The following is a 23,126-nucleotide window of genomic DNA, read 5'->3' as shown; positions in this document are numbered from 1 at the left end:
AACTTTTCGCCATACATTTCCTTCTAGCGACTGGCAATGTTTGCCCCCTGACGATCCCAGAGTTCTTTGCGAAACACGGGTATCCGATTACTGGCAACTCATTCATTCTGTTTTGATCTGTTGTGCGCCAGCCATTATTCCACAGATTGCGTTACATTTGACAAATGCACATTCCAACGGGTAGGGGTAGGGGGGTAGGAAGTGAAAATGTAACCGACATTAAAGCCATCTTACGCATTTCTGTGACTAAACTAGTAACTGGCTTTCCCAGAATGATTTGAACATGAGCTTCTGTTTGCAGGCATTTTCTAGGTTATTTTTGCAGGGTAGGTGGGGGAGAAGAGGGGGAGGGGGAGGGGGAGGGGTCGTGTATTTAAAAAAAAAAAAAGAAAAAAGAAAACGATAGACAGTATCAGGTCAACAGACTATGATCTGTGTGTCTTGATCAGCTTTATCAGTTCATCAGTGAGGCCCTATTAGGGGTTTTAGTGTCGGGCTTCGGAGAGTTGAAATCTGCTTAACCGTGGCGATGTCTGAGAGTGATTTCGTACACTAATCACCGAAAATGTGGCTGAAACATACTGGAAATATAACATGAGGCATCGTGGAACATCCAGTTGTCGACATGTCGCGAGGTAAGTGGAATATATCATTATTTTCTCTGTGCACCGTTATTTTCACGTTATTATGCTAATTAGGACAGCGGTCTTTGTTGACAAAAGCACAGCTTAAACTTCTTCTACTAACATTTTACAGTTTTAACTGCCCCAAAATTTTATTGCATGTTTTTACAGGTGCGACATTGCTCTTTAAGTGGAGGGTAGTTTTGGAATCTCAAGTGATGTACTTATTTCCTTTAAACTTCGCCTTTTTTATGGCGCTTCATGAGTAGTCCGAAAGGGAAGAAATTTAAAATTCTGTAAAAAAATCAGATGATAATCAAATTGCCAAAACAGCCTCTCAATGTAACAAGAAACATTTGCTTGTCTCGAATAAAGGGTTTTTACCCGGATTTATATCGTTTTCTTTGTATGGCAAATTGTTAAAAATGTGCCCTAAAATGGCCGCCGAAAGCCCTCTCAGAGGGGCAGAACCAAGATGGTGGCCCCAGCGCTAAAATACGAATCGAATTGAACTGAAAGTTATATTTTTGTGAATCACTTATCTAGACCATTCATCTGAGAAAGTTTGAGGAATTTGATTTTTTCTGGTCCAAATGGCCATAGTTGAAATTTACAGAGGGCGCCTCTTAATGGGTTTGAGAATTCACAACTGAAGATGATCGTTGAACGATTGAAACATGTCTTGTTTTAAACTTAAAGTTGTTGTCCATTTCTTAAAAATTGTTACTTACCTGCAATTATCCAGACAGTTTGAGAATTCATTTTAAAGGACTTGGGTATATGTAGTCTACAAGTCTGTCACGCTTGCATGATAATATTGACAACATGGAGCGTAGAGCCTCACGACATCACAGATTATGTAACATGTCGCGGATAAAATCCATGCTAAAGAAGCCTCTGGAATACAGTTCGATCGACGAACTGGCTAAAATAGTCTTCCTGGCTATCTTCATCGTTTTCAATGGGATTTACTGGTGGTACTTCTTATATCTTGTGACGTAAACACGAGACTAAAGCTTTCTCGTAACTTCTCGGCTGCAGGGGCGTCGTGCGATATTCCCTCCCTCCCACTTTAATAGCAAAACTCTAGAGTATTAGAGCGTTCTTCAGTCCAGATACTCTAGATAAATTTAACACAGCTGTTATTTTAAAACGCTGACAGCAATGAAAACTCTTTTCAAAGGTAAAGAATAATCCTAAACAATTGAAACACATTACACATGTAGCTTTGATTACTTTTATTATAACTTTCCTCCGCACTTTTATCTCAAACTTCCAAGATGTGCAAAGTAATTTTACAAGAATTTGTACGCATTTTAATACTGTTAACACTTCGCTGCTTGCAATAAATACTAACAATTAAATCAGCACCTAGAATAGTGGTACATGACACACATCTATATTTTTAATTTATTTATAACGGGCCTTGACGTCAGATATACTTCGAACTGCATTCTGTCTTCAGTCTCTTTAATCTTCGCTCGTGACCACAGGCTCGGCTCTCTTCGCCAGTGCCCAGGCTCCCTCGCAATCCAGTTTTCGTGCGGTCGCGCACAAACTTCGTTGATAGTTCCGTAGAGACTTCTGAAGGAAAAAGTAGATAAAACCAAGCAGCTCAACCTGATATCTGTTCATCATTCATCAGCAACGGTGAAATTTGAAATTATATTGTGTCTGTTCCCCTAAATAAGCGTAATTGAACGATTGGAAAACTGTTTTCGAAACAAAGTCAACCAAAATCAGTCGTCAAATCTACTACAAATAGAGGGCAAACTGTTTGTTTAATTGATCTATAAGCATAATAAATTATCTCTTTGATAAGAGTTTGATAACGATCTGGAGTTTCCCAGAGAATGAAAATTTCTCAACAAGGAAGTTTTGCCTATATTTTCCGATAAGAAAGACGTTCAACTACTTTTAAATTGCGCCTTTTTTTAAACTTCTTAAAATTAGTTTAAAACTTTCAGGTATCTGAATTAACCCTGCCATCTGAACCCAGTGTAGAGAGTTTTTAAACCCAAAGCCAAACACATCATGTTTAACCACCTGATTACTGACAAAGCAAACCTCCTTAGTATACCTTTGCTGTCACCACCCTCTTGCCAGGGATTGGTCCTGTAAAACCTTCAGTTTCTTCCAAGAGGAACATCAACAAAAGAATAGAGTATAAGAGAGCTACCGACTTCATTTTGACAACTTGGTAGAAGATCTTTGTCCTTCAAGAGACTTCCAGACTGAACACTGGCGATAGAGTTAAATTGGTCTTCGCGACTGATATTTATTGCTCTCAGTGATTTATTGATCACTGACGCCAACGTTAAGTAGAATTAACTACTCACCATCTGATGAAAACGTTAATTACTCCTCTTTTGAGCACGTTAGATTAAGTCTCTCATCATTAACTGTAGGATTATATTGATGGTCGTGCCTTAAGAGATGAAATGCATCATTTAAAGTCACCTGCCGTTCTTATTGAAATACAAACAGCGGGTGAAAAAAGCGGGGCTTATGATACAACACATTATCGGGATAAATTTGCGCAAATAAACTTAACTGCCTAGTACCTCCTGCACTGGTTTTAATAGAACGATAGTCTTTCTCATTTTTAATAATTCAGAATTTAATGGCAGTATGGTCCATTTATTGTTAAATTTCAGTGTGTGGGGGACAGACGGCGATTGCTTAATATTTTCTTTTGTTCACTTCTTTTTTCTCAGTGTGATCACTGTCAACAAAAGCACCAAAAATAGTTGCTTGCGTTCGGTGTCAAATTGAACAGATTCATCAAGTGTTTAGTGATAATTTTTGCAAGAAAAGTTCTTTAGGATTAACGCAATTCAGTGAGGGCAAAAATGAAAACATAACAGAAAATCAGATCATTAAACACACTAAAGAAATGGTTGACGATTATTTTTCCTTTAATGATTTTCTTTAAAAACAAAAACTATAAAGACATATCACTGAGATCTTACAAAACTTAAGGATTCATCAAGTGGAGTCAGTCTTGACTGATCAAGACTCCTTCGTATTATGAAGTCGCGAAATTGTTCTTAAGATCAGTTCTCTCTTTGTTATTCTTAGCTGTCACTTTTTTAGCCAAACAACAGGGGCACGCAATGACGTTTTTCTCTTAAATACGCTGTTCAGCCGATCGAGACGGCTTTTTAAGTTCTGGTAGGTTAGTTTTGTGCCACGCTAAATAATTTTACCTATTCTGTCATTCTATGGAAACTCGAGTCCTCTGGAACTTATTAGGGTTTTTTCTCCATTTCTCGAAAGTCTTGGGTCTTGTGCTATGGTCTAATAAACCTTCCAAATTCTTAATCGACCTTTTTTTCGTAACCAAAAACGACATTCTTATCAATTCGAAAATAACAGGCATTCTCATATGCTGGAAGTTCGAGGTAAGAATTCTTAAGAAAATCGGAGGTAATTAGAGGCCTAATGAACAGGTTATTTACCGAAGCGATACTTTGGGTGCCCCTGATTGAACACCTTTGTGCGAGCCTAGAACTCGGTGTTTAGCGGCGACATTTAGTTTGTCGCGGTTCACAGCAAAAATCATAAAACGAGAAAGCACGTGAGGTATAAATTTCCGCATAAACTGTGAATCATACAAGGCGTGGAAACATATTTAGAAGCAATTGTCAACCAACTGACAAAAATTGACATTAAACCGCATTATTTAAAACGTTTTTTTTTTTGTCTATAAAATATTCCAATCTAAAGAATACGTGTATTTTCTCTTTTAGGTGTCTACAAATTTGAATGATATTTTTTTTCCTATTTTTATCAACGTAACTTCGCAAGCATTACAGGGAAAGGCTTTGATTCGAGATTCAAGCAATTATTCTGTTCATATTTATCAGCTGTGCAGCAACTTCTGAGTAAATTCTCGCGTAACAAACCGCTCTTTAAGTTGTTATTACACCAATTTAGCAGTCAGTTTTCTCGTTATACCTGTCTTTAAATCGTTATTTTTCTGAATCAGTGCTAATCAGAGCATGTTTCGATAATTTCGAATAGCATTTTGGCGACTAATTTCTTTAAATGAAGCTCACTATCGATCGTTGATTAATAGATGAATGCTTCTGAATGTTCCTAGAAAAACCGTCCTCTGTTTTTCCGAGACAAAAAATAGAAATAGTTTACTTCGATCGAAGGAAATAGCACTAACTATACAATTATAAACAGACTTTGAAACGTTTGTGTGTTTATTATGGAGTATTCTGACAACGAACAGCTGGCGTTTACTAGACCTTACTATATTTACAATCAAAAACTTCGTATTCTACAATGTGAACAGATAATACTTCTTAACGTCAATATTCAACTTGCCATACGGAATGTTTTGGTAAGTGGGAAAGGTGCGGTTTACTGCTGAAATACGTTGAGGACTGTGGGTTTTTGGCCAAGTAGAAAGATATCAGACTGCCCCCCGACAATCACAGGCGACACATGAGCTGAAGGTTACGCGCATGTCTGTCACAATGTCATTCCCAGGGCCATTTCCAGAGGCTGCGGCCTTTTTGTTGGCATCACAGCTAAGCGAAAACGAGCTGGCTCTGGGAACGAGAATGGCTGTGGCAGAGATTTGCAGATCACGTGGGGGGTCGAGCTCTAAGACAGTATGGAAAGGAAGGAAAACATGGGTAAACAACGGTAGCAATTATACTGTAGTTCTGGGAAAATAAGGTCCTGCAGTGTTATATTACTTAGTCGTCGATGTAGTTCTATTGACTGAAGTCCTAAGTAAATATTACGTTAAGGCTGCGAATAGCTAACTCAGTTCTTTTTATTAGGCTTTTGCACGCGTGCAGAAATGTAATTCTTGTTGTCCTCTGTTTCACAGCTGGCGCTGTGATTTTTTTGGTCGGTTTCTGTGCAATTCACAGAAAAACTGACTCAGGTCAGAGCTATATTCAATATTATAAGCTAATGAATATTCTATTAAGGTTAGCTAAGTTATCACCTATTTGTAAACACCGTGTAAGTGAAATTTAAGGTAGATCTTCGTGTGCTGGTAATTACACATTTTATATTACTTTTATTGTTGACCTCTTGAGTAATTCTGCCCTGTTGCACAAAGCCACGATGCCTGTAAGATTGACCTATGTATACCTTTAAGTTAGTAGGAGTTCTTTAACGAGCTTGTAATATTGATAATAATAATAATCTTCCCTTCAAGCTTGACGCCTTAGACTAATAAAATGCTGATTGAAGAGATTTTTACGCTACTTGCAGAATATGCTGTTTCCACATTGCATGTGAACTGCTCAAAGCCTGAAAAAGTGACAGAAATATCTTTGCATTATATTTTAAGAGCCAATTGTAGTATTTGCCTTAGACCAGTTAAAATATGCATCGATTCTACACTTCAAAATTAGATTCACTTATTATTGATTTCTTCTTACTATTATTCCTTTTAGTTGCTTACTTGTTTTATTTTTCCTCCTGAACTTTCTTCCTTTTTCTTCCTTTTTATTTATTATTTCATTTATTTTTTTTTTTTAATATGTAATTTTTAATGCCACTGTAGTTGGTGGTTGTAAGTACATTTCATGATCAAGAAGATGTGGTTTTATTTTTATTTTTTCATTCAAATTGTCTTTTGTTGATAGATGGTGCACAGAATGCTAATCATTATACATGTTGGAAAATATCAGTACGTGCGTAAAACAAAAAACAGTTTGGTATGGTTCCGAACTAATTTTCGACATTTTGTCAAAAGTTTGAATAGAATAAAAGGTATAGTTCAAGAAACGGCACGTACTACAAATTATTTATCTTTACCTACCACTGCAAATGGCCCAGCTTTTCTAATCAAGCTGCTTGTCCCACAGTGAGGTAGAGCAAAATAAACTCTACAGCACGAAAAGTCGAGCCTCAAATTCAGCAGCTAAATGTACATACTAGATCTATTAAGTAAGGCTCCATTTACAAGGTTATATTTTTTCGTCAATCATTGAAAGCATGCACAGTGACATATTTATTTCGCTTTTTTTTCATTATAGAGACTTTCGTGACATGTGTTCATTGTATTGATTATCAGCTGAGCTATTGTACTCTTTTAATTAGCATTGCACGTTACGTGACATCTTCTCTTTTTTGTGGCGAAAATCAAGGTCAGCTTCTCAAAACCAACGCGGGACTTCTTCCAGTAAAATATTCTCTCCCTTCAGTCTTTCATTCTTTTTACATTATACACACCTGCTCCTTTTTGATGTAAAAATGTAATAGTTATTCTGTGAACGTGGGGAACAGTTCAAAATATGATCCTTGATAAACAAAACTATATAATTTCTTCTTTATGTTACTTCCCTTGCTTATATACACCATGTTGCTGACTTTCATTTGCTCTGTGGATGATATCGTTTCATAAGACTGATTTTTATCACTTTTATTAATCCTAAACATAATTAATTGAGATTGGATTTTTAAATTGTAATCAAGTATTGAATAGAGTGCGGTGAATATGAATACGTTAAATAATTTAACCCTATAATTTTCAGGATATTTGTTGGAAAGTAATAATCGTTTTTGACTTCAGGGGTTTTCGGTCTTAAAGTCTTTATTTATCGTGCTGAACATTCTCCATCACAGTTATGCGACGATGTTCTGTGTATACGTAGCAGCAACGTTCATCTAGGAGAGGTTTTAGCTGTTCATAAAAAGATTAGATTTTACTGACGGATCTTCAGGAAAGGTAAAGTCATCTAATGGTATTTTCTACAATGCACCTATTGTGTAGACCTGAGAGAAATTGAGCTGTAAGGATGAAAACGATGAAACGGCACAACAAAGCAATGCACTGTAATTTGCGTTTAATTTTACGATCAACAATCTTGTTAGGCCCCATTTTTTTCCTAGTAGGTTTTCGATGTGAATTAGGAGACTCGGAAAACTGTCTTTTAGAATGTCAGTTTGGTTTTCAATCTTTTTTTTCATCCCATAACGTTCTTATTACATATTTTGTAATGTGAATCATTATATGGCTGCCGTTAAGCAGGCTACACTATTTTGGGCAAAAACTGGCACTGTCAGTTTTGTACTGGGGTATAGTTATCACTTCATTGAAAACTTTGCATGATGCATTAAGCAGTATTTCTCAAATTTGTATATGTTTTAAATTAATGAGGCGACCGGACGATATTCGGAATCAGGATCTGCATTAAGTTTTCGAAACTGATGTCGTAGGCCATTTCTTTTCGTGCTATATCATATAGTCGAGCATGGACTTTTCCTTTTAAGATGGCTTACACTTTAATTTGATTGAAATGCTTTGTTGACATTTTTCACCATCAGCGCCGGCAAACAGCAAACTTAATGTATTCCTTGGCTTTTAATTCAGTACAAATTGCGCAACATGCTTGGCAGATTTCCATAACATAACAGCTTCTATTTTAGGCAGTCATTACAGAAACATAGCTTCTATTTCAGGCAGTCAATAGAAAAACAAAGAAATATGTCGTCGTACAAACAACAAAAACAAGCTACAAGCACATTGCAGTGACATTTCTGGCGGGCGTGCAATGACGGGTACTTGGAATCAAACTGTTAACAATTTTGAAAACTATTTTCTGCACCTTTCTTTGACCATGGAAAATTGATCCGGAAGTGTTCGGGTCCTGGTTTGTGTGGCAATTGTCAGAATAATGCATATAAGCAAAGAAAAAGCTAAAAACTGTTGACATTCTTTATTTAATATTTTAGCATGCTATTCGCCGGCTCTCGCAGAATGACCAAGTTCCCTGCGTGCTGACTAAATACTGCAGTGCCCGTACAGTCAGAACTACCCAGGAATATCTTGGCGAAATTTACTGTACGTCAATGACGAGACACTATATGAAAGGGCTTCAGAATCGATCTCGGAAACCATTTAACGAGAAGCCAAAGAAGACATCTAGAGAAATCATGGGCTTTGCTCCTGTAATAATGACATTTGTAATTCTTTGCCAATGTTGCGGTTGGGCACTAAATGAAGGGTGAGTTTATTTTTTATAATAAGTACTTGTAAAAAAATATCGAACCAGTCATGAACTGTGAGTCTGGAAAGATTGATTTTTTACAGGTCAAGGGCAGAGATGTACATGTAGCTAATTTATCTTCAGCACTAGAATTCAAAAGAACAGAGTGTGGTCACTTGGACAGGTTTACAAACTTGTATGTGATATCTGAATTTACAATGAGTCTCTAGACGTCAGCATTTTTTGAGTATTAGTTTGTATTCTCCTCCGAATTGACTCTACTATCTAAGGTTATGAGTACTTTTTTTTAAGGCGAAGCCATTGAATTTTTGTCAGTTTAGAACAGTTGAATCCAGCAGTCGCTGAGAAGCCTTAAAACGTTTGTTTTATTTTTGTTACAAAGACAGTGTTGACAGTGTTCACCTGCGCGCAAACAATCCACTTAAAGCACTACCGATACAAAGCTTGAAGGAAACAAATTTTCATTAAACTTAACACTTCCGTCATTATCTATTAAATTTACAATACGTAAAGCTGCTTCTGCGAATCAATTTAGCATCGCGTGTGGCGACCATGTCTATTGATATTTTTTGCTATTCAGAAGACTTGATCAAAATGAAAATTGTTCATAGCACAGAGTTACCGACTGCACAAAGTTGCTCTCATTTTACAGTGATTCTGCACACCAGTTACCTTAGTACGTTTATGATTACATATTGTTTTATGAAAAAATATTGTTTTTACATTTGAAACGTCTCCGGTCGGTGCTATCGGTAAGATGTTGCGAATAACTAATATTAACTAATTTAAATGTATGATAAAAATTTTAAGAGTGATATTCAAAGACTTTCGAACTGAAAATTTCCTTTAATTCTTTGGAAATTTTATAGCCTCCGGGTTGGTGCTTTTAAGACTAAAATTTGAGGAGCATACTTCTGCCTCACTTAACATGTGTTATCATATTGATGAAGGAAGATCTTAGAAAGCTTAAATGGTTTCGATAGTTTAATGGAAAATATATGAAATAATGGAAATTGTTGAAGCAAGTTTTCCTAGGTTAATGAAATTTCATACATAAACTCCATATTGTAGGACGTGAGACAGGGATGTGAGGCAGACGGGTTTAATAGATCTTGGTAGTGATTTCATTCCTTACTAACCCTTTACTTCAACTCCGTCGTGTAGAGGTGTATATATAGACGGGGACGGGAGACCGAAACAGAACGCCCGGCGGAAAGGGCAGTTAAATCAGGTGCGAGGCAGTATATTTAATCTCTTGTTGACCGGTCTATTTTTGCTTAGAGACACTGATGAGGATTCGATAACAAATTTAACAAAGCTATTAGACAGCATGGAGGGTAAACGTCATTTAAAGCTTATACGACCCATGTCTGGAGGTAAGTCAAAAGATAAATTATTTATCATTACATCTACAATAGTGTTGTTTACTGTGAGGTCGAGGAGTCTTTGTAACGTTTTCGCATTGATTTTTTTATTTATAAAAATTTTAAATACGGTCTCTCGCTGAAGAGTTTAATAGTACGGAGCTGCTTGAGTCGATAATTCTTAACGTTTAAAGATTTGAGTCAAATCTCAGTGAAAGTTCGGCGTTTTTAGAATTTCCAGCCGGAGAACATTTCAAAGTGTTTAATCGTAATTATGTGCATCCCGTCCTGATTACGCTGCATTAATATATTTTTATGCATGTACTTTGCCAGGCAGAGCGGTGCTAGTCAAAGTTGGAATTTTCATCGTATATATAGGAAACTTCAGGGAGTCCGATATGGTGAGATACTTTAAAACCTCTAGTTGTGTTTCAGGATCATTATAAATTATAACTGGTCATAACTAGCATGAGGGTTATCGTGGTGCCACAGGTTTGCCGTGTCCGGTGCAACATTGCATCTTATTATATGGCTAGCTCCGTGAGCGGGCAAGATGAATCAAAACCTACGCTGTGATTGGCTACCCGAGTGGGCAAGATGGAGCTATCTTGCCCGCTCGGGACTACCCGCCGTGTCCCGCAAGAAAAATTTTCCCGAAAGCCATATAATAAATCCTTTATTGACCAAGCTTGCTCGGTCAAGATGGCTGGACATTGGCGTCGTTCTTTTTTTGCGAGTTTATGGACCTCGACTCCGTCTCGGTCCATAAACACGCTAAAAAAGAAATTGGCCAATATCCAGCCATCTTGACCGAGCAAGCTTGGTCAATAACCCATACTTATTTTTTTCTCAAGCATCTGATTGGGCCGGAATCCGAAATCCTCGAATTTGATTGGCTAATCATACAGACGTGAGCGGTCCAGCTTTTTACGATACGGCCCGCGGGGGGGAATTTTTTTTCCCGCTGCCTAAATTTCGCTCCAAAAAGTTAGCGGTAACCGTCAATCTTTTGCCTTTTTTACACATCCATCGACGATTAGTCAACGCAATTTTATCTCTGTTCACTTTAAAACAGCAAGGAAAGTCACTGTAAGTAAATTCAATTGAGTGTTTTGAAGCTGTGAGAGTTCGCTTGGTTGTTTGTAGCTTGGCGCTGTAATGGCGCGTAATCCTGTGTTTCTCTCGCCGTAATTTTAGTCGAGTTTACCTCTCTGATCGTTGCTGTATTTAGGAGAATTTCTGTGGAATACACTTAACGAATTTCCTCGCTTTCTGCTATTCAATTTACGGTAGAAGAGTCTGATTTCAAGTGATTTTAAAAGCAACGACTGACAGAAATTGTTTTTGTAGTAAAACTTCAAACCTCGCACGAAATTTCACACCGCAAATATAATTTTGGAGAACGTAACAAAAAATCTATTCTTTAATACATCTTTCTTTGTCTACTATCTGAGTTCCTCGTTCGTTGCCAAGATTTTTTACAAATCGTTAGTAGACGGCGCGCAAGCCGATTCAATGACAAGAGCTGCGTAAACAAACCCATTTGTAATCTGTAAAACCAATTTACTGCAGGAAAAAAAACAAACATGTTATTTGCCGGCTTAGGGTCGGTCCGTATAGTGAAAAACTGTGACCTCGGGCTTGAAAATGCATTTTCAAGACCTAGCCGGCAAATAACGTATATGCATTTATATAATCTCGCTTTCATCCTGAAGTCTGGTAGCTGTACACTCTTTTTTATAACTGGGTTTCTTATTTTTCTGTCGATTTTAGGCTGAAAATATTATTGTGAATATTCTTATAGATTATAGCGTATGACATCTGTTTTCGAATGTATTTGGTGTCTGAATGGTGTTGAAGTAATTTTGAAGCCAGCCTGCAGACATTAGCCTGATATGACGCCCATAACTTCTTGCAGAAATGGTATTAGCATCGAACACACGGCTGATGCTGTTTTTGTTGCTTTTTGGCTAGTTTTACCATTTAGAGAAAGGAAGAATTTTATACGGTTTAGTTGAAAAGATATAATTGTATAATTGCATTTGCAAATTTTAAACACATAAAATTACATTCTTTTAAAAACCTCAGCCTCGAGATTATTCTTAAAATATTCTTATAATTTCGCAAATTTCAGCTTGGATATTCTTTTAAAACAAATTATTATAAAAAGGAAAGAGTGTATTGCTTAGAATGTAAGATATTCTTCTCCGATAATCAGTTACAATTTTTTCTTCCAAGGAGTATTCAATGGAGATGTATTTTCGTCAGTATTGGAAAGACCCGAGACTGGCATTCGCTGGCATGAATGAATCAGTGACCTTCAGTGGTGAACTGCCGGAGATCGTATGGCAACCGGACACGTACTTTGAAAATGGCCTCAGTGGAAAACTACACCATTTGACAGTCTTGAATAAGTACCTTCGACTGTATCCTGATGGGCGGGTCTTAGTCAGTACCAGGTCTGTGAATAACGAATTATAAAAACCTTTATCTTTTCAAATTCAAACTAAGATTTTATAAAGTAATGGCAATAGGAAAGCCAGTCTTTGCGCCAGTAATTTTGAATTCTGCTACAGTCTTGGACGTCTTGATATAACTTGTGTTTTCGTTCTTCCCAGTTTTGAAAGTACGAAATGGATAAAAACAATCGACAGATTAAAACTAACCTGTTACCACTTACATAACATTATTTGCAGTCACGCAACTAGCTTCTTCCTGAGAAACTACAGCCCAAGGACCCCTATTCATTTTGGTATTTCGTAACAAGTGTATTGAGGAAAATTGAGAACACCCGCGCAATGTAATTAATAGTTATTTCACGAGCGATCGTTGGATATGAATTGACAAAGAGCTCAGCGAGGCGCCTAACACTGAGTTGGCTATAGTCATCTCATATCCATATTTTGGTGGTTTGCCCCCAAAATATAGAAAACTAAAATCACGTTTGCCAAGATTAAAAGCTTCCCAAAAAAGCAGTGAACTCTTGTCAGATTTGAAGAGCATGGTATAATGGCTCATATACCATCATTATGGCTAAGCCAATAAAATCTCTTGAACTGCATTATCCAATGATCCAGTTTTAAATAATTGTCGTTATTATATGGCTAGCTCCGTGAGTGGGTAAGATGAACCAAATCCTGCGCTGTGATTGGCTACCCGGGCGGGCAAGATGGAGCTTTATTATATGGCTAGCTCCGTGAGCGGGCAAGATGAATCAAATCCTGCGCTGTGATTGGCTACCCGAGCGGGCAAGATGGAGCTATCTTGCCCGCTTGGGACTACCCGCCGTGTCCCGCAAGAAAAATTTCCCCGAAAGCCATATAGTAAATCCTTTATTGACCAAGCTTATTTGGCCAAGATGGCTGGATATTGGCCTCGTTCTTTTTTTGCGAGTTTATGGACCTCGACTCCGTCTCGGTCCATAAACACGCAAAAAAAGAAATTGGCCAATATCCAGCCATCTTGACCTCACACTTGGTCAATAACCCATATATATTGTGTCATTGGTAGGTTGACTCTGTCCTGCTCATGTGACATGGACTTCAGGAAGTTTCCAATGGATGCACAGATCTGTGATCTTTATTTTGCAAGTTGTAAGTGTTGAAAGCATACATAATGGTATAAAATGTGTTAAAAGGCAACTCTCCCAATTGTAGACAAGAAATATAATTTACCAAAGAAATAGATTATTTACAGGTTAACGCACTCAGCGAGTGAATTATCGGGATTTACCTGCACGAGTTCATTAACAATGAACGAGAAATTTCAATACCGCACGAGGCAAAGCCTCGTGCGGTATTGAAAATTTCGAGTTCATTGTTGGTGAACGAGTACAGGTAAATCCCAAGAATTCACGAACAGTGAGTGCGTTAACATTTTTATTATTCAAATTGAATACACTACACAAAGAAACACTGCATTGAAACCACTATATTTGAGTCAGCCGAAGCCATGGTGAAATGAAAGTGGTGTGTTGAATTTACACCACGGCTATTACACCACGATAATGACGTCAGTATCACGTTGTAGAAATCAGCCAATCAGAAAATCGGAATTCGTACTGTGTATGAAAGTTGAATAATACATATTTATATATATGTTGTCTTTAGATGGGTTCACAACGAGAGACCTGATTTACAGTTGGAATGACGAGTTCGCAGCATACACAGGCGACAAGGAAAATGCACAGTTTTTACTGCAGACCTTTCGTTACCTTAACGGGACAAGAACATATGCAACAGGTGAAGCAAGTTTCATCAATGTGTGCTGGTTATGTTACTGCGCTAGTATGGACTTCAAGGGACAATAAACTGTGTAGAATACCACCCCCGCGAGTTGTTCTACTTGTCCGGCCGAAATGTATTGACTGACATAATGAAATATTTTACGTCTTCAACTGACAATAAACGAATTGTTACAGTATTTGACTTTTCATCTTCTGCATGAATTAACAAATTTTTAAGTGACGGTTAACAGTGGGAAACGGTTCCCGTTTTTTATAGCTGACATTTCAGTCAAATTGGGGTTCACCTCGGAATTGTATTTTCTAATTTCTAACATATATCCTTTGTCCTAGGCAACTTCTCATATCTTGGTATTCGTTTTGTTTTGGTTCGACGCTTAAGCTTTTACTTGACAAAAATCTACATCCCCGCTATGCTGGTTGTTTTCGTCTCGTGGCTTTCATTCTTCGTCGACAGGAACTCGGCGCCCGCTCGGGTATCTCTCGGCATCACTACAGTTCTAACCATGACCACGCTGATAATGGGGTTTGGGCAGGACTCTTTGCCAGTGGTGTCGTACATGAGAGCCCTTGATTTGTACCTTGTCGTCTGTTATCTGCTGGTATTTGGTTCATTTGCTGAATATGCACTTGTTAACTATAGAAGCAAGCCTGGTAATAAGCGAATAAGTGAGGTAATTTATGCAAGTAAAAGTAACATTTGTTAAGGGCACGTCTGTATTCTTCTGCGCATGTCTCTCGCAGCGATTTAGTTTTGGACCGTGAAGAAGATCCTTTCCATCATTCTTACGTGAGCTGTGAAAGTTACAGTAAAACTCTTCAAAACATTTTCCACTGGAAAATTTGACCTTTTACAGACTTTATGAAATTTCTGTAGATCCTGAATTTACAGACTTGGTATTTATCCTGATTAAAAACAGAATGTCTGTAAATTTATTTTTCAAACACTTTGTTTAGTTTTTAGTTCTGTTCAGTTCAAAATGTTTGTAAAATGTTTGTAAATTGTAGCAGCTAGAGAATAGGACTCATATTTTACAGACTTACCAAAACCTTCTAAGAATGTTTGTAAATTTACCGCTTACAAAGATTTTACAGGTTTAGCCTTATCATGTAAAATCTCTGTAAACTGACATACTCGGGGAATTCTGTCATTTCTTGGGATGTTTTACAATGTGAAAGCGATCTGTGAAGATCATCGTAGAGAAATTCGTCGACGTCCTTGAGAGAAGATGCATACAAGGCTCATTCATTCATTCAAGTGCCAAAAGACAAAAGATTATGATAAAGCTACGAAAGAATTAGCAAATTTATAAAGGAGCGCTTTCGTGTGATTTCCATAGGTTAGAAACTTTTTACTGGTCATCAAAATGGAGAATGCGCACTATCGCGACACGGGCCTTTTATTTATTTTTTTTCCTATGACTCAAATGTTATGTGTTGAATTCTTCTACATTAAAACTATCTATTTTTGCTATTTATAGCAATCTGCATATCAAGAAGGCACCTCGTCCTCTGAGGGAACATTAAATGGAGAGTTACCTAACATTCCATCCTCTGGTGATGTAGAAAACAAGATCAGCTTTTCCCGGCAGACACAACAAGAATTTATCATGGAGCATGAAAGCAGTGCTTTGGATAAATGGTCGCGTTGGATATTTCTGCCAACATTTCTTGTACTAAACCTATTCTACTGGGTTTACTACTTAGTTATTGATAAAAGCAATATTCCGAAGGAACAGTGAAACCAAAGGTTATGAAAGTTGTGCAAATGAACTAAGACAACCACGCTTTAGCTTCCTCAATCGAAGCAGAATCCAATAATCGACACTAAGGATTTTACTTCTTGATGTACAGATCGCAAGAGCTATGCAAAGTGCCATACTGCTTATTCATTTTACTGGGCCTATTAATATAAATAAGTATGCGGGATAACGTCATTGAAAAAATAGGCTCGCAATGCGTACATGTTGGCTCACGAGCTTTTTTCACTTTATTTTCGCTTTTCGTGCACACTACATGACACATTACATGAGGTAAGAGAACCGAGTAGCCGTTTTGGGTAATACTTCATGAAGAGCATGAATTTTGCAAGGTAAATTCTCGTTAGTGGCCGTGAAACCGACAGCGACAAGACTTTCAGTTGCTACCTTGCTAAACACTAGAGTAGACAGATTGTTTTTCATTTTTGGTATAAACAGCACTCGAGAAATGTTTATTACTGCCGTTTTAACATCAACCTATTCCAGATTCAAATTTTATGAACGAAGAAATTGTTTCGACTAGATTTTACATCTCGTTAGAGTTTTGTTGATGAATTCAGCCGTATTCTTTTGGTAACGATGGGTCTATTTTTGTGCCAGTGTCGGCAGCGTGCCTAATTTGCCTGTCATACTAGGCTACGTTCACACTAGCAATCCTAGGTGCACTAAGGCGCCGTCCACACAAAGCTGGTTGAATTTGAAAACGTAGATTTCACTCTGTAAAAATATCAAATGTTTTCCGTGCACACTACGCTGGAGAAATATGAAAACGCAACAGTCAGCGGTCATTTTGTATTTGTGTTTGAGTAAAACTTGAGCAGGAGAATATATGATTATCGTGACGTCATCGTTTACGAGAAGCTTCGTTTTCAAAATGTTTTCCGTCCACACTAAAACACAAAGCCGGCTTTTTAAAATTCCTCCGGTTTGAAGAGCGTTTTCGAAAAGCTCCGTTTTCGTGACGGATTAGTGTGGACGGACGGCTGAATAGGCTCCGTTTTCGAATTCCTCCGTCGTATTGTGAACGGGGCCTAATGGTGCAGTTGCTAGGAGCTCCTTGTGTGAACCCCTATCTTGGAGCTTTTTTGAAATTTATTCTCATTTTATAAGGGTAATCATCTGAGGTTTTCCGCGTCGGAGACTCTTTGTAAGATATGTTAAAGATAAAATAATGTATACCAGCTGAAAGCAAATAAATGATTTTAAAGTTTGAATTATCTCTTTTCAGTATGAGCTTCACTTTAATTTTCTCCTCTTTTTCATCGAAAATGCTTTTTGAGTGACAGGTGTTGATATTCAAGTGAGAGTAACAGGAATTGTCTTGCGGTAACACACGCACTAAGAGTGTAAACGTTTTAAATTGCGGTATTTCTTAGTGTCTTTGCCACCCTGACAAAAAGCAACAAAAGGGTTGAAGTGCAATTCCAAAAAAAGATCTATTTCTTGCTTTTATGACAGTAACTTGGCCAATGAGAGAGAATACAGTCTAATCGTTTAAGTACACGTGCATGGATGCACAACTTTAAATTCCACAGGGATTTTTATTTTTCGATTCTGCAGTCGTTCATTCATTCAGGGTTTAAGCAATATGAGTATGTACAGCTGGGACACCGAGGCAGACGCTGAGTCAGGACTGTCGCGGGCAGAGAGGTGAGTAGGAATATTCGTTTACTTAATGAAATGCACTCTCTAAAGAGCGCTTCCGGAGAGGTGAGAATCAATGAATGAATACGAGCCAAAACGTTATAGCTGTTCCTAACGTTAGGCTGGAAACCTCTTAATTGTTGTGTTAAATTTATTTCCATGTTCTATAGGAAAAAGAAAACATTCTTTATCCCTTGTTTGTCAAAACTATTTGTCAAAAACACTTAATGTACAAACACTATGAGCCTTCCGCTAAGAAAGAAAGGAAGACGATAAGAATCTAAATTAGAATGGTACAGTAGATGCTTAGTAATCTGTAACAGTTGCCAAAATCCAAAATTGATTAAGTATCAAACCGATTTTCTACAGTCCAAATTTTTTTTGCTGTCTCCGGCGGACGAAAAAATACCTAAACAAACTGTAGTAATGAGATAGTTCGGCCCCCACACATCCTTCCACTCTCTTAGACTGTCTTGTCAGGCCGTTTAGAAACCTCTTTCCGTTCCGCTATCTGCCCCCCATAACGCTGTTTTGCATGAGTAATTATCGCCTGTTTTTGTTTCTGCGACAAAGCAAAAATCACGCTCAACGTTAGTTTAAAAGCAAAGTGTAAATTCTGAGAAGCCGACTAATTAAACGTTCCCAAAATTAGATTTTGCTCTGACGACAAATAACTTTCAGGAACTCATAAAGAAGAAGAGGGTTACAAACGAGATGGAAATTAATTAACAAAACTGAATTTGGAAACACTGACAAACGCTAGACTCACCATTTTATTAAACAGAATAGTTTTCTTTCATCTAACTCCCTCCGTTCGTGGGAGGATTATAACCTGCCTGAATTCAAGGTGAAGTGGAACATCTCTTCTTCATTTCTTATATTGTGTATTAATATAATTTATAGACTACTTTAAAATCGAGTAATTGTTAGTAGTATCAGTCCTTAAAAAGCCATGATACATTCCAAGGAATGTTTTAATGCACTTGGACAGGTTTTCAATTTTTTTTTTTCTTTTGTAAAAATCTAGAAAGGCCACTTAATTTAGTTGATAAATTAGTGACCAGCCTGTAATCAGTACCTTTGTACTGTTTGTTTCTCAGAACTGTCGAAAATGAACAAGAAGAGATAGAGACGACGTCGAAATCAATCATTTCTGTCATTGTGATGACGCACGCGTTCGTAACTTAATTCATTGACTCCGACGCAGAACAAAGTTTTGCAAACATGAACAAAATATTTAAAAATAGCTGAAATATCTTTCTTAAGAGAAATATTTTGTATCCAAACTGAGATGTACTCTCGCTAAGTGTGGTAGGCAGCTTTTACTTTTTTTCAAAGTAACTGGCAGGAGAAATAAACTAAAGAACAAACACCACCATCACCCAACCAACCAATTTTACCGACTGACGCACACGCAATACTATTACGTTGGTTGTTAAGGAAATAACGGGAGAGAAACCTTGGTCACCGGAAGGTAACGCGCCGAATGAGGTTCCCGATAATTGTATAAAACGGCTGGTGAATAGTTTGTGAGAAGTTCCTGTAGGTGTCACTTGATACACACTCAGAAGAGTACAGGCTGATATTTTTTTCTGCAGGCTCAACAGTAAGATGGAGTCAAAGCTGGCAGTTACTTTGATATTGAGCGTCTTACTTGCCTCGTGGATTTTAGATTGTGAAGGATTCGTTGGTCCTTTTCCAACGGATGGAAAGCGACCACTTCGAAAAACAGGTAATTTATATCGTTAACCTATCTGTTAACCTACGTTTTGCAGTTATATATAACCAAACCGGGGTATGTTTCACGTTTTTCTGGCTATTACTGCCTGAGAGAGATACGTCAAGTTGAGAATACAGACGTTAGCAATGCCCACACATACGTTACCGAGTTTGAACAAGATGTTCCGCTCAAACATACTTAAGTTGTACTATTTGTGCTATTGATGCTGCTGGTGTTACATAGCTAGAGGAGGTAACTGTAGTTGTTTAAGAAATCGCGCCGAGGTTTGAACCATTTGAAAGAAGGTGCTATATCAGGGAGAGTGATCTTAAATATATTTTTAGGTACTTGCATTTTTATATAATCTACATACCGGCCTGCCTTTTTAAAAAGTATATGTAGGTCTGTATGATAGTTTATACAGAACATTATATATCGCTTTCAGTAAGTCACTTTTACTGCGGGCAAGATTTATCAATAATACGAAAACACCTACTGGTTATAGCTTGTGGAAGCTTTAGCATTAAACTTTGTCCTGGTTTTCGACAGTGTTAACAGCAGCTATTGGTATACCTCGTTTATTGACGCTATAATATTTCTGATCTAGTTTTTTGGTGTAGTTTTATTTGTTACTTCAGGTAAATGTGACTATAGACTATACTGGTTAAAGGGGTGATCCCATCACATTTTTAGCAAATGCTTAAAAAAAACCCTGAACACTCTTGTCTTTAAATTCTAGCCTATTGGACGTTTTTAAGCTAAAAGTTTAACTTTTAACTTCTAGTTTTAACTTTCTAACCTTTCATTTTAGTTTATGATTGTTTAGCTACAATTCTATTATCTTTATCTGTTTCAGGCGTTCTCTTGCAAAAATCGAAAACCGTGCAAAATGTTAAGAAGGCAAGCAGACTGCTACAAGCGACTGAATCTGGCAACCAACATGAAGATACTGAAACTGAGTGAACTAGTAATGAAGATGAGCTGAGATGTATCGGAGAATATGTACTGAACTGAATTCTACTTAATCGTTGAAAATATGGAAAACAAGGCTGTAAAAGACAAATTGCAAATATATGGTAGTCATCAAAAAGTATTTAAAAGCTTTGCTACGTTATTTAACTGGGAAGTCGGCGGGAACTCACCCATTCAAGCATGTACTCGTACACTCATGACTCACCTACAATTCAGTCTGTTCTGCACCTTTTCTCCTGCGAGGCAGTAACCACGAAACTGTCAGTGTTGTTCGTCTATCGTCAGGAACCGCTGTTTGATCATTAGTACTTCACGTTTCAAAGGCAATTAAGTAAGCTTAAGTACAGTATAGAGCCCCGGGGAACGGGGGGAGGGAGAGGGGTGGGGGCACTCCCATATAAAAAGGGCGGGGGTGCTCGTCGTACCTTTTAGGGTTAAAAAGTGGTTTTGGTGCCTCAAAGGTCCTCAGCGGGAGTTTTTGCGGCACCTTTTAGAGTGCTGAGCCGAAAAAAATATGACAGAAGATAATGCGTTGATTTAGAATCGCCTGATCGAGTATTGCTGGTTTTCAGAGTCACGCAATTCAAAATAGATCAAAATCAAAATCAAAACCGGTCAATAGATAAAGTCCAGAATCTGGGAAATGAAAGAAGGTAAATATGCAAAGACTCTCGCCAAAATTTTGGTCACAGCAATTTTTCTTATGAGAGGTATGCGGAGAAATTTTTTACCCAAATTTATAGAGATTTGTATGGAGACGCCATGCTGGTGCCCATCATCGGTATGGGCACCAACATGGCGGCCGGAAACCAACAGAAACATCTGTCACTGAGTTTTGCTGCAAAAGCGTGAATTTGTCCCTCAAGGAACTCTAAAACATTAAAATAATACTTTTTCTAAGACATGAACTGTTCAGATAGCCAAGTTCCCCGAAATAAGTCACTTTTTTAACCATCATGACAGCTCTCTAGGCCGTCATGTAAATGCCGCGTCACGCAAAAGCTTAGAAATTCAAGCGCAGTGTATCACAAAACCAAGAACCCATTCGGAACGAAAATTTGCATGAATATTAGTTTTTAGCTGCTCTTATACATTATTAAGGTAAAATCTCAGGAAGATCAATAGTTTTGTAGTTCGAATTTTGGTGCCGTCATGAGAAAACGGGCTATAGATGATCTTTTCACCTAACGGTAGAAAGATTCTTGATAACGGCTCCAGCGCGATAAAGCCACTTGGGATGTTGGGAGTACCACGCGATTATTTTACCGTGTTTTCTCCCAACATGTATTCTGTCATTTAAATGGATGCACACGGGACCCCGGATGTCGGAAATTTCCCCAGTGAATGCAGAGCACTGACGTTTTCTTTTTACAATTTTAGTAAGCTTTGTCGTGTAAAGTATCTTTTGTGAAGCATGGTTTCACCAGAAATATTCTACTCGTGTGTAAATGGTAGTGAGACAGGGTCAAAGAAGGCAACAAGAGAAGATACAATTGGAGTGGCATCATGATCATGAGTGACCTGTCATTTTGCCGTGAACTAAAAAAGCCGGACGCTAGAAACGTTTGCAGCTGAGAAAATAATTTCTTGCCATAAAATGAAGATTGAACACTTCAATTTTGTTCTTTGAAAGTGAATATGAGGCGAATATGAAAATACTTCCGGCGAAACTCTCGCATGAAAATTTTGAACTTATTAAACCGGGAGAAGCTGACGGCCAAATGAGTGAATGAGAAAATAATAAAACCAGGTTTGTCAGCCTTTCAGAATCTTTCAGTAGTCAGTGAAACGACGACGGATATGAAATGCGAATGAAATAGTGTATTAGTTCATTCCTAAACACGTCGTTGAAGAAACTGAGAACAAGATGAACCTTCACTTTGCTGACATTGCCGTGGATTTATTGGTTGCTGTAAGCCGGGCTGTGTCTTGTAGTACATTTTGTGTTTCTGTGGTTGAATATTTCTTTTTATTCTATTATTCTAAATAAAATAGAAGTTGATATTTTCTATGTCCTATTTAAACAATAGAGTGTTTCTGTCGAGGAACTATCGGTTGATAGTTGCCCCGCGGAAATTTGATGTTCTTAAAACAAATGTTTGCCCGAGAAGCGAAGCTTCGAGAGCAAATATGCTAGTTTTAAGAACATCAGATTTCCAAGGGACAACTATCAGACCGATAGTTCCGAGACATAAACACTCTATTGTCTTTATCGTTCACCACTAAATTTTCTTCCGCGCGCCAGTTCAAAATTCATATTGAATTATTTTCAACTTTTTTAGGTGGAAGCCGTGAAAGGTCGTTAAAGCCAAAGCAAAATTTGAAAAAGAAAACAGACAAAACCCACTTAATACATTGCAATTGTTTACTTTCTGTAAGCCCGCTTCCTTACAGAAACATTTACACGGACGAGTACTGTCCATCCGGGTATTTTCCTCGGACGGGCACTATGGGCTGATAGTGTCTCTCCACGGATGAACACTATCGCGTCACGTGATCAATTTAAACCAATAAGAATCGGAAAAAATTTAGTGGTGAACTATAATTAAACAATAGAGTGTTTCTGTCGAAGAACTATCGGTCTATAATAGTTGCACAGCGGAAATTTGATGATCTTAAGACATATTTTTAGCCTTATTTAGTAGTAGTAATTGTAATCTTAAGCGGCCTTCACATGGCAAACTCGTGTTGGCAAACTCAAGTTGGTGTGTGTGAACGACATAAAAACAGTCCGCAAATACGTTGGCAAACTGTTGGTGACAAATATAACTTGCCTCTATTCTCGCCAACTTTTTCACCAACTTTTTCGTGT

The 23,126-nt window shown here is 37.7% G+C and overlaps 1 protein-coding gene and 2 long non-coding RNA genes across 3 annotated transcripts; 2 read left to right on the top strand and 1 right to left on the bottom strand.

Moving 5' to 3' along the window:
- Window positions 1-1,430: 1,430 nt before the first annotated feature.
- Window positions 1,431-2,852, bottom strand: LOC145503007 (uncharacterized). The gene is made up of 2 exons (XR_014051412.1): window positions 2,704-2,852; window positions 1,431-2,207 (listed from the first exon to the last, which is right to left on the bottom strand). It is a non-coding gene; the product is annotated as an uncharacterized LOC145503007 (long non-coding RNA).
- A 5,627-nt stretch (window positions 2,853-8,479) lies between these two features.
- On the top strand, window positions 8,480-17,154 carry LOC145502992 (glycine receptor subunit alpha-4-like). Its single transcript, XM_081482412.1, has 8 exons — window positions 8,480-8,608; window positions 9,893-9,987; window positions 10,309-10,376; window positions 12,214-12,434; window positions 13,486-13,568; window positions 14,085-14,216; window positions 14,552-14,892; window positions 15,700-17,154. Exons 1-8 carry the CDS (start codon window positions 8,538-8,540, stop codon window positions 15,958-15,960), a joined length of 1,272 nt encoding a protein of 423 aa, XP_081338538.1. The 5' UTR covers window positions 8,480-8,537; the 3' UTR covers window positions 15,961-17,154.
- A 1,579-nt stretch (window positions 17,155-18,733) lies between these two features.
- LOC145484192 (uncharacterized) lies at window positions 18,734-21,480 on the top strand. Its single transcript, XR_014048991.1, has 2 exons — window positions 18,734-19,354; window positions 20,199-21,480. It is a non-coding gene; the product is annotated as an uncharacterized LOC145484192 (long non-coding RNA).
- The last annotated feature ends 1,646 nt before the right edge of the window (window positions 21,481-23,126 follow it).

Source organism: Orbicella franksi, chromosome 1, assembly GCF_964199315.1.
Source record: "Orbicella franksi chromosome 1, jaOrbFran1.1, whole genome shotgun sequence".
NCBI classification, from domain to species: Eukaryota; Metazoa; Cnidaria; class Anthozoa; order Scleractinia; family Merulinidae; genus Orbicella; species Orbicella franksi.
This window is presented reverse-complemented; position numbering and strand designations above follow the sequence as displayed.

Coding starts and splice junctions, on each gene's coding strand:
- LOC145502992 (XM_081482412.1), top strand. CDS start 8,538: ATGGGCTTTGCTCCTGTAATAATGACATTTGTAATTCTTTGCCAATGT. Junction 10,377..12,213: donor ACTTCAGGGAGTCCGATATG/GTGAGATACTTT, acceptor TTTTCTTCCAAG/GAGTATTCAATGGAGATGTA. Junction 12,435..13,485: donor CGGGTCTTAGTCAGTACCAG/GTCTGTGAATAA, acceptor TGTCATTGGTAG/GTTGACTCTGTCCTGCTCAT.